General features: G+C 53.8%; 6 protein-coding genes across 6 annotated transcripts; 3 read left to right on the top strand and 3 right to left on the bottom strand.

The window, feature by feature from the left end:
• Positions 1-471: 471 nt before the first annotated feature.
• On the top strand, positions 472-1,457 carry M409DRAFT_59694 (uncharacterized protein; the record flags this gene model as incomplete). The annotated part of the gene is made up of 2 exons (XM_033814265.1): positions 472-747; positions 807-1,457. 2 exons carry the CDS (start codon positions 472-474, stop codon positions 1,455-1,457), a joined length of 927 nt encoding a protein of 308 aa, XP_033661805.1.
• A 196-nt stretch (positions 1,458-1,653) lies between these two features.
• Positions 1,654-2,204, bottom strand: M409DRAFT_70200 (uncharacterized protein; the record flags this gene model as incomplete). Its single annotated transcript, XM_033818622.1, has 2 exons — positions 1,654-1,992; positions 2,052-2,204. 2 exons carry the CDS (start codon positions 2,202-2,204, stop codon positions 1,654-1,656), a joined length of 492 nt encoding a protein of 163 aa, XP_033661804.1.
• A 454-nt stretch (positions 2,205-2,658) lies between these two features.
• On the top strand, positions 2,659-3,579 carry M409DRAFT_59693 (uncharacterized protein; the record flags this gene model as incomplete). Its single annotated transcript, XM_033814264.1, has 1 exon — positions 2,659-3,579. The coding sequence occupies one exon, from the start codon at positions 2,659-2,661 to the stop codon at positions 3,577-3,579; it is 921 nt and encodes a 306-aa protein (XP_033661803.1).
• An 820-nt stretch (positions 3,580-4,399) lies between these two features.
• M409DRAFT_37666 (uncharacterized protein) lies at positions 4,400-5,374 on the bottom strand (the record flags this gene model as incomplete). Its single annotated transcript, XM_033810777.1, has 1 exon — positions 4,400-5,374. One exon carries the CDS (start codon positions 5,372-5,374, stop codon positions 4,400-4,402), a length of 975 nt encoding a protein of 324 aa, XP_033661802.1.
• A 1,304-nt stretch (positions 5,375-6,678) lies between these two features.
• Positions 6,679-8,493, top strand: M409DRAFT_28790 (uncharacterized protein; the record flags this gene model as incomplete). The annotated part of the gene is made up of 7 exons (XM_033809183.1): positions 6,679-6,845; positions 6,904-6,915; positions 6,973-7,141; positions 7,194-7,478; positions 7,543-7,777; positions 7,917-8,412; positions 8,466-8,493. 7 exons carry the CDS (start codon positions 6,679-6,681, stop codon positions 8,491-8,493), a joined length of 1,392 nt encoding a protein of 463 aa, XP_033661801.1.
• A 58-nt stretch (positions 8,494-8,551) lies between these two features.
• On the bottom strand, positions 8,552-10,402 carry M409DRAFT_28789 (uncharacterized protein; the record flags this gene model as incomplete). Its single annotated transcript, XM_033809182.1, has 2 exons — positions 8,552-10,300; positions 10,361-10,402. The coding sequence occupies 2 exons, from the start codon at positions 10,400-10,402 to the stop codon at positions 8,552-8,554; spliced, it is 1,791 nt and encodes a 596-aa protein (XP_033661800.1).
• Between the last annotated feature and the right edge of the window lie 128 nt (positions 10,403-10,530).

The following is a 10,530-nucleotide window of genomic DNA, read 5'->3' as shown; positions in this document are numbered from 1 at the left end:
CTCGCTATTATCGCTGTTATCTTTAGATTACGAGTAGTACGAGTAGTTTAAAGCGAGTACGAAGGTAGCGGCGTATAAAGTTATACTAGAGCGACAATAGGCGTTTAAATAGTATTATTTTCAGTAAAGAAGAGGTTTAAGTGAAGCGAGAAGTGAAGTAAGGTCTATCTAATAACAAGGATTAAGGGTTAATCGAGCACCTGCCTAGGTCATATAGGTTAAGATATTGTTAGGTGCGGCCTGCCGTCAGTTCCAGGCTTCACTTTCCGCCAGCCAAAGCCAAATCGCTCAACGCGAAACAGCTCCAGCAAACACAAAGACAGTCGACCCTCGCGAATTCCACCCGCGACTCCTCTGCGATTTGCATTCATCGACATTGTGGCGGCGCAACAAGCAGAAGCCGAAGCCTTCCAGTCTCAATCTCACTCTCAATCACCCACCTCTACCACCGCTCCCACTCCGACCTCCAGCATGGACAAGTTCAGGGCTTTCACCAACAGCGTCTCGTCATCGGTCACGCCCTTTGCGAATCGCAGCTCGCAGTGGTTCCGGGAGCAGACGGGCAATGCTGGCGAGAAGACGGAGCTGCCGCACGACTATGTCGAGCTCGAGACTCGCATCGATGCGCTGAAGCAGACGCACCAGAAGCTGCTGGCTGCGACGAGTCAGTACTCCAATGAGGCTTACGACTATCCGCCGAACATCAGAGAGAGCTTCCAGGACTTGGGGAGGAGTATCAGCGATAAGGTGTGTTGTGGTCGAGTCCTCCGAGGCAGCATTGGGGTACTGATAAGATGTGTTTCTAGGTGAACCTCCTCTCCAAAGCCTCCTCCGCCAGCGAGGCCCAGGCCGCCTTCACAGCCCCTCCTTCCGCCAAACCCCAGCCGAAGACCTTCTCTCACGCCATCGCTCGCGCCTGCTTGGCCGGCTCCCAGAACATTTCGACCGCCACTCCTCAAGGCTCCACTGAGCCCGACCCGCTCGCCCAAGGCCTCGAGAAGTTCGCCATCGCAGAAGAGAAAGTCGGCGAGGCCCGTCTGGATCAAGATGAGAAGATCCAGGGCAAGTTCCTCGCGGGCTGGAGCACCACACTCAACCAGTCCATCAAAGCCGCCGACAAGGCCAGGACCGCGGTGCAGAATGCCCGGCTGAACCTCGACGCGGTCAAGTCGCGCGCTGCGGCTGGTGGCAAGCACGAGGAGGCATACACCGAGCAGCAGCGCCATGCGATTGAGCAGGCTGAGGACCAGTTCGTGGAGAAGGTGGACGAGGCGACGAGCGTCATGAGGAACGTTTTGGATACCCCCGAGCCGCTCAGGAACCTTGTGGAGCTTGTCAAGGCGCAGGCTGAGTACCATCAGCGTGCGGCGGAGATTTTGGAGGATGTCGCTAAGAATGTTGAGGAGATTCAGGTGGATCAAGAGACGGAGTACAGGAAGGCGAGGGATGAGCAGTAGACGGAATACTTGACGGGATTATATGGACATCAGCTGTATGCTTTACGCTCCATCGCTGAAGCCTGGCGCTCGAGATATGGATATGGATACGAACGAATGGGCAGGAATACGGCGTTCTCTTTTGCATCGTCAAATCAACATCCCCCACGCAAGAAGATAGCACGGTACGTAGCACTCGTCTACCACCTTTCCCATCCTAATCATCCCCCTTAACCCTCTCCGCAACCCCAACATCCGTATGCTCGCCCACACTCGTCCCCTCCCTCTTCTTCTGCTCCTGCCACTCCTGCACGGCCTTCCACGCCACCCGAAACCCTTCAATCCCGGCGGGCATCCCACAGTAACAGCTCGCCTGCAAAATCACCTCGCGGATCTCCTCTTCGCTCGCGCCGTTGTTCAGCGCGCCTTTGACGTGCGTGGCGAGCTCGGTCGAGCGGTTCTGGTTGCAGAGCATGGCGATGTTGAGGAAGGAGCGGACTTTTAGGGGGAGGCCGGGGCGCGTCCAGATGGAGCCCCAGCAGGATTCGGAGACGTACTGCGAGGAAGTAAAAGTTAGGAGACGATGGAAGGGAGGAATGGGAGGGAAATTGATACTTCTTGCATGGCGATTGCGAAGGGGTTCTTTGCGTTGGCTAGGGCGGCGTCGACGTATTCTTTGCCGGCGACTTGGTAGCGCATTTTGATGCCTTCATTGTAGAGGACCTCGTGGGCTTTTTTGATTTCTTCGGGACTGTATTCGACGACCATTGTGGAGTTTGGGCTGGGGAGCGGTTGGGAGGTATGGTTACACGGACAGTGGACTGCTGAAGAATGGGAGATTGGGCTAACAGTTTTTCTTGAGAACAGACGAAAGAACGTACTTCGAGGAGCTGGTATGGATCAAGGACGTAATTGCGAGTGATCTGGTCGAGATAGCTCTGAAGAGCTCTAGCTACGATGATGCTTCTGCGACTTCGGAAGCGAGATCATTGAGCTTCGTTGTTCGTTGTGGAGAAGCTCTCGATACAGCGTCATCGCTGAGGTGAGCTGTACAGGACAATGGCGATGCTGTTGCGGGGAGGAGGAGGGGGATCCGGCTTGATGGCCGAAGCAATAGCCATGAAGGAACGACAGGGAACATGTTCACCGGATCGAGAACTCACCATCAAGGTCCCTATCATCAACAACAACGACAACCACAAAATTACATAAAACAACCAACATGACCTCCCCCCTCCCACCACCCACCCCAAACCAACCCTACGTAACCGTCTCCCCAATCCCAGGCGGCTTCATCACCCTCGCCGACCACTTCTTCATCCACCCAGTAGCAGACCCCTCCGCCAAACGAACCGTCCCCTCCCTAACCTTCCTCATCACGCACCCAGGAACGGAAGCCTTCTCCTCCAACAGCACCAAAAAACCCTTCCACCTAATGTTCGACCTCGGCCTCCGCAAATCCCAATCCCGCTACCCACAAGTCCTGCAGAAACACATCGACGGCCGCGCGCCGTTCCAACTCGAGCCGGGCGTCGCGGCGCAGTTGCGGGAGGGAGGAATGGAGCCGGGCGAGGTGGATTTGGTGATTTTGAGTCATGTGCATTATGACCACCACGGGGATCCTGAGGATTTCCCCAACGCCCTCTTCCGCGTCGGTCACGGCGCCTTGGACGTGCTTAAGTATGGACTAGGCGGCACGGCGAGCCATCAGCATTTCGTCCCGGATACTTTGCCCTCTGAACGAACCGCTGAGCTCTCCGATCCCGAGGGATGGAAACCTTTAGGCCCCTTTCCCGCGACGCTGGATCTTTTTGGAGATGGATCGGTGTATGTGATCGATACGCCGGGGCATTTACCGGGCCATGTGAATTTGCTGTGTAGGATGAAGGAGCGATGGGTTCTGCTCTGTGGGGATGCGTTCCATGATCGGAGGTTGTTGACGGGGGAGAAGGAGATTGGGACGTGGGAGGGGGCTGGTGGGGAGACGATTTGTATTCATGTTGATAAGGAGCTGGCGGGGGAGAGTATTCGACGGTTGAGGGAGTTCGATCGACTCACGGGTGAGGAGTGTGAGTTGATTGCGGCGCATGAGGAGGTTTGGTTGGAGAGGAATAGGGAGAAGATCTTCCCTGGAGTTCTCTGATGGAAGCGTGAAGAGTAGGACTCACTGGCTGGTGGTTGTGAAGACTCCATTCTGGCGATGAGTCGGTAGTCACTGGATCTGATCTGAAGCGACTGGCAGCTTTGCGCTGTTCACGAATTCCGGACGGCCATAAGGCCGCTGAAAAGCAGCGACCCCGAAGACGCAGTCTCCATGAACACGCTCAGCAAATATCGACGCCATGGGCCCCTCGCAAAGCAAACCAGAGGTTCCAAAATGCGTCAGATTTGAGGAGACGTCCGGCGAATCCGAACATGCCCCTAAGCCGCACAACCACCACCACGGAAATGGAAAGAATGACGAGGACGATGATCGATATGTCGACGGAACCGACTCATCGGAGGAACTGGCCTACTGTGTTCTTTTTGGACACTTTCACAGCATCGAGACTTTTGAGTTCTCACTTGCGGAGAGGTTGCAATTGCTGGAGTTGGCGATTGAGAGGCTTTCGGGGATGGGGGAAGGATCGAGAGGGTAGGCAATAGGATTGGGATTGATGCTCGGGGGTGGCATGTTTCTCCCGACGGTGGAAGTGGTACCTCCTTCCCTACTGTTTCTTTGAATAACCCCTTACATGTGTTGCAACACCATGCCACTCGGAATTGAGTAGCTCGCCCCTACAAAGAGCTGCATTCAATTCTCAGCCTTGCCTTGGCGCGGCTGTCGTGGTGGGCAATAGTATACCCTCTCGTGCCCTATTGTGTGCGCAGACTGCATCTATGGGGTGCATAAGAGCCCTGTAAAAGATCTTCACCCACAAGTACCTAATTGTTTATTTTTGTTAGGTTTTCATATAGAGCAGCTAGCTCATCAGCGGCTTCCACCGTCCCGGAGGCCTTTGAATCGAAAAGTTCAACGCCTGTGCTAAACAGAACAACATCTCAAGGCGAGGCACCTGAACGCCATGCTCCTTCGCAATCCGAACGGTGTTCCCAAAGATCGCCTCGACTTCAAGCGGTCGGCCAGCCTTCACATCGACGAGCATACTCTGCTCCTTGCCCCCTGTCTGTTTGCTCGCACGATGGCAGGCCATATTCTCCTCCACAAATCGCTCACTAGGTTCATACCCCACGGCAGCAGCGACACTGCTTACTTCCCGCAAAACTCCCATCACAGTCTCATCTGCCATCTCACTCGACAAAAGCAGATTCGCCCCATCGCACCGACTCAACGCACCCATGGGGTTGAACGCACAGTTGACCGCGAGTTTCTCCCATCGCTTTGCCTGGATGTCTTGATGCACTATCGGCGTGCCGCCGCCCAAGGTCCAGAGGGAGGCTAATTGTTCGACTTTGACTTGTGATCCAACATGAGCTGGATATGTGCCCATCTCTATGCGTTCCATCGCGCCCATTTTCACCACACCTGGCTCGACGGGACTGGCTGGGAGCCAGACGACGCCGGATATAATGGTGTTCTGGGGAAATAGTTGGTGGTATTCTTTCTCCACCTCAATCCCGTTCTGAGCAACGACAATAGCTGTATCCGGCGAGACGACTTGCTGAAGTGCAAGAGCGGTTTCCCGGCCACCAAAGGCCTTGGTGCAAACGAGGATGAAATCGAATGGGCAATGAGAGCTGCTCTCCTCCACAGACCGAGCTACATGGGGCCGATAGTGAACATCGCCCCAGAGCGCCGAGTGGATTGTTATGCCGTTCTTGCTGACGGCCTCGTAGTTGCTGCGGCATATGGCTGTGACGTCAACCCCGGCCTTGTGCAGAATGTATCCATATACAGATCCTATTGAGCCGGTGCCGTAGATTAGTGCTTTGGTCATTGTAGAGATTGGGTTTTTGCCTGGAGTGAGGAGTGAAGTTTCGATAGATATTTGGTGAAGTGCTTGGTTAGTCACAGTTCGAGAGCCGATCGGCTGCATGACGAGGCCGAATGCTCGACCCGAACTCTAGATCCTGCATACCACTTTTCTTTCTTTAGTGATTTTGGAAGAATCATGACTCTAGAAATCTCTCTTGGTCAGTCTTCAACACTTCATCTCCAATTGTCACCATTGTTCTTTCCACGACGTATACGACAGCCTTTCTGCTCATCACCTACGGTTCGACCCAACGAAGCCTGATCTTTTGCTTTCTTCATTCAAGCTCGAGGAAGAGACTTGGAATTCGTTAGCTATTGCATTGTGTGACCTCAAATGTCCACGGAAAATTGTTAGGTTTAGAGTGGCGAAAGAACGTCTAATCGTCAGCGTACTCAACAGTGCTTCCCCTTTTACAAATTTAGCGAATGAATTACTCCAAAATCTCACCTCCTCAAGTTACTGCTACTGGCCTCCATTACCTCTTTTAACTTTCATTCTCCGGTGTATCGCTTGCTACATGGTCTGGTTGGTAGCATTGTCTGTAAGGAAGTGTTGGCGTTGCAGTGAAGCAAGACGGAAGAATCCTTGTTAAAGTTCTTGTCATACTTTACTCTTCGTTGAAGGAACTTCCAAGAGCGAGATTAGACGACTTCGGTCTGACTACTGTCAGTGAGTGTCTGTCTTCAAAAATCAAATCCACACCCTATCTGCTGAGATAGCTGCAAGTTCACCATTGAAGTGCTTATTTTCACCACATCATACAGACTGGCTGAAGATGGCAGACGACGGAAGGACTCAGAGAGTCATCAGCAACGGTGTAGACAAGTCGTCATACCCAGCGATGTCTTGGTCTCGCCGACATGTTCCAGCTCCCAAAAACCACGGCAATTCTCCCTCTAACAAAATCCCCACAACTACCGGGGTCTCTACGCGAACACCAACCTCCGCATCCGTGCCTCACCTCCAAGCATTGGCATGCAAGCCCCAGCCACGTCTCGTGTCGCCTCGACTGGCTGGAACTCGTGTCAACCCGGTCTTGTACTCCAACTTGACACCCGCGACAGGTCTTGGCCCGCTCTGAAATAGCGTCGAATTGATTGCCGTGTGGACTCTGCCACACTCGTGGTCGTCCCTCGGGTGTGGTTAGCGTGGATGCATAAAGTAGGCAAAGGGAGCGTTTGGAGAACCTGGGAGGTTGGGTGAGGTGCTGTCTGATCTTTTCCAAATTTTTGGTTTCTTCAATTTTTGATTTGAGGAGAAAGGTTATGGCTGAGGAGAAGACTGCTATGCCTGAACATGTCGACGTTGTCGACACCAAGACGGGGCTTGCGACTGAAGCGGAGGTGACATGGACGGAAGAGGAGGAGACGCGGGTGAGGAGGAAGTTGGACTGGCAGATTGTGCCTATGGTTACGGTTCTTTACCTCATGTGGTATGCAAGATTATCGAGATTTGACGAGCAAGATCGCTAACATCCTCTTCCCCCCAAGCTTCCTTGACCGGTTAGTCGGAGTTGTGGTCGTTGATGACACGGAACAAGACTGACAAATAGGTTCCAGGGCGAACATAGGAAATGCGAGAATTCAAGGCATGGCAGAGGACCTCAACCTGGTCGGATACCGATTCAACTGGGCGCTCTCCGTCTTCTACATCATCTACCTCTTGGTGGAAGTCCCAAGCAACATCATCCTGAAGAGAGTCGGTCCGAGATTCTATATTCCCATGCTCGTAAGTCACAACCATCACTCACTCCCTATCGATAGCACTAAAGATTCCTCAGGTGGTCGGCTTCGGCTTCGTCAGCCTCTGCACTTCCTTCGTGAAGACCTTCAACCAGCTATGCGTAGCCCGTGCCTTTCTCGGGGTCTTCGAGGGCGGCACCATGCCTGGTATTGCCTTCTTCTTGTCTAGCTTCTACAAGAGGAAGGAGCTGTACTTCCGCGTGGGCATCTATGTCAGTGCTGCATCTATGGCTGGGGCTTTCGGAGGTCTTCTCGCGGCTGGATTGAGTCGGGTCCCTGAATGGGGGACTTCTGCTGCGCCGATTCATACTTGGAGGAATATTGTGAGTCTTTAACAATAAGCTTCGAGACTTTTTGTCACGGTCCGCTGATCTTGAATCGGTGTAGTTCTTCTTCGAGGGTCTTCTCACAATGATCCTCGGCGGTCTGGCGCCACTGATTCTGCCTCAAAGCCCGGAGACTTCGAAAATCTTGACTGAAAGGGAGAGGTTTATTGCCTCGGAGAGACTGCGTATCGAACACAAGGCGAGCGCGAACGAGCAGGTCAAAGCACGACATATCAAGCGTGCTCTGTTTAATATCAACAACTACGTCTGTGCCGGAGGATTCTTCTGCATCAACAGTAAGCCAGAAACCCCTTTCACAAGACCATATCCTGATCTCTCCCCATAGTCACCGTCCAAGGCCTCTCAGTATTCATGCCAACCGTCCTTCGCGACCTAGGCGGGACGCCACCCGCGCACAACTCTACTCCGTCCCAGTCTACGTCTCCGCCTCAGCGATAGCAATCTTAATCGCTTTCATCAGCGACAAGACCCGCCAGCGCGGACTCTATCTCGCAGGCTTCACCTTCCTCGGCATCACGGGATTCGCTTTGCTTCGCTGGAATAACGACGCGGACGTACGTTACGGAGCAGTATATCTCTGCGCTCTGGGAGCCTTCCCTGGTGGTCCTGGCTTCTTATCGTGGGGTCTGAACAATGCTGCTGGACCTGCTGTGAGAGCCGTTTCTGGGGGATGGATCGTGACGCTGGGGACGATCGGTGGTATTGTCGCTACGTGGACCTATCTGGCGAGCGATGGGCCTGACTATCCTATTGGGCATACGATCAATCTTGTTGCGCAGGTTCTTGTACTGATGTTGGCGATTGGAGGGATCTTGTACTGTCTGTGGGAGAATAAAGTGCGGTCGAAAGGTGGCAGGGATGGAAGGTTGGTTGGGCTAAGTGAGGAGGAGATCAGGGATTTGGGGTATAGGTGAGTACAACCAGGCTTCCAAAGTTCAATGTAAAAAGCTGACTTACATTTAGACACCCAGACTTCAGGTACATGGCATGAGGTCTCCCCAGCGATGTAGACTGATCAATTGTCTGATTCAACATCTAACCCAAACCCCTTAGCCCACAAGCGCAGCCTTCTCTCCAGGGAACTTCCCCTGAGGCCCATCAAGATGCGCATCCAACACCGCACAAACACCGCTCTTCACCGCCGCCACCGCCTCTGGCAACTTCTTCTTTAGATCTTCCACGATCCCAGCATATCCAGCCCAAGCCTTCCCACCGCTCGCCGCCTTCGCAATCCCCGCGTAATCCGGCGTAGGCGCAAACGAGATGTTCAATTCCTCATTACTGACCTTCGAGCCTGCTCCGTGCGGATGTACAAGCTCGAGAGATTTTCTCGGGGCGTTCCAGCCTTTGTTGTTGAGCACGATCGTCAGGACAGGGATGTTATATCTCTGTGCGATCCAGTAGACGCTGCCCGGCACGCTGAAGAGATACGTCCCATCTCCGACGATCTGACATACGAATTTCCCTTTGTTCGTCCCGCCAGCTTCGAAATCCGTCGCTAGCTTGATCCCCAACGCACCACCTCCTGACCAGCCGAGTCCACCGCCGCCGCAGTTGATCCAGGATCCGGGAATGGTCGCTTGGATCTGGTCGGCGACGAAGGGCGTGTTGGTCACGGCTTCGATGGCCCAGATCGTGTCTTGAGGGCAGGCTTTGCGGACTTCGGAGATGAGGTAAGGGGTGCCGAAGTAGCCCTCCTTGCTGGCGATGGCTTGCGAGGAGATGGTTTCGAGGCGTTTTGTGTGGTTTTCGCGGAGCTTGTTCCAGCGGTCTGTGAAGGCTTGGGAGGTGAGTTTCTCGTTGAAGGTAGATTTGACGTGTGCGGTGATTTCACTAATGGAGGTCTCTGCGTCGGCGCGGTAGCGGGCTATGGCGTTGATGTAGTGAACGGGCATTTGCTGTTTCAGGGGGTCGACGTCGAGGTGGAAGATTTTGGCGTCTTTGCTCGGTCGGCATTGTGTTGGGATCCACGGGACGTCGCAGTCGACGACGAGAATCACATCGGCGGCGCGGATGCTCTCTTCCATGCCGTAGCGGAGGCCGAGCCAGGCTGGATGGTCTGCTGGGAAACACATGTCGCTGCCGCCGGTGTCCAGCACTCGGAGGCCTTTGATCGTGTCCGCTAGCTCTACCAGAGCATCCACACAAGCGTGGTTTCTCCCAGAGTATCCAGTGACCAGCAGCGGTTCCTGTGCATTGACCAAGGCTTCAGATACCTGCTGCAACTGCCTCTTATTCAACCCACCCAACTCAGCCGCCGTCCAATGCTCCTGCTGCAGGCTATACGGCTCGATATCCTCCTCCATCGCCTCCCTCGCACCACAAAGGTACACCGGTCCCCTCGGCTCACTCGTCGCAAAACTCAGCGCCCGATTCACCAACTGCTTCACGTTCTTGCCTCTCTTGATCTCCCCTGTGTATCTGCAGTACTGACTCACGATGCTCTTCTGATCCGGCACATCCTGAATCCAGTGGATATACTCTGTTCGACTGCCCCTATACTCCCCCTCGATCGTATACGGCGACAGACCAGCGAAAATCAGTACGGGTGCTCGACCGCACGAGGCGTTGTGTACCGCTGCTCCGAGTCCTTGCGTTCCTACGTCCACATGGATGATTACGCATTGTGGTTTGTTGGTGAGTCGAGCGTAGCCATCTGCCATGGAGAGGGCTACCATTTCGTTCGGGCAGGTTATTATTCTCAGGGCGCCTTTCTTCTCGTTTTGGGTTTTGACCATGGCTTCGATGATGGACGGGTGGTCGCTGCCGAGATTGACAAAGCAGTGAGTGACGCCGGCCTGGGAGAGGTCATGTTAGTCATGTTGAAGACGATTCGATATCGGTCTGGAGAGATGGACCTCCCATAGTGCCTCGAAGAAGGCGAATGAAGCTGTATACATGTTGTTCAAATCGTTCCTCGTCTTTGGCGTTGTAGCTTTCTTCACTCAGATTATCAGTAGCAGGCTGTCCTCGAGTTTGAAGCGAGAAGTGAGGAAGAGAAGCAGAATCGAAGCCCCATAAGCTCAAG

Source organism: Zasmidium cellare, assembly GCF_010093935.1.
Source record: "Zasmidium cellare ATCC 36951 unplaced genomic scaffold M409scaffold_45, whole genome shotgun sequence".
Classification (NCBI taxonomy): domain Eukaryota; kingdom Fungi; phylum Ascomycota; class Dothideomycetes; order Mycosphaerellales; family Mycosphaerellaceae; genus Zasmidium; species Zasmidium cellare.
Note: the sequence above shows the minus strand (reverse complement) of the source record. Positions and strands in the feature narration are given on the sequence as shown.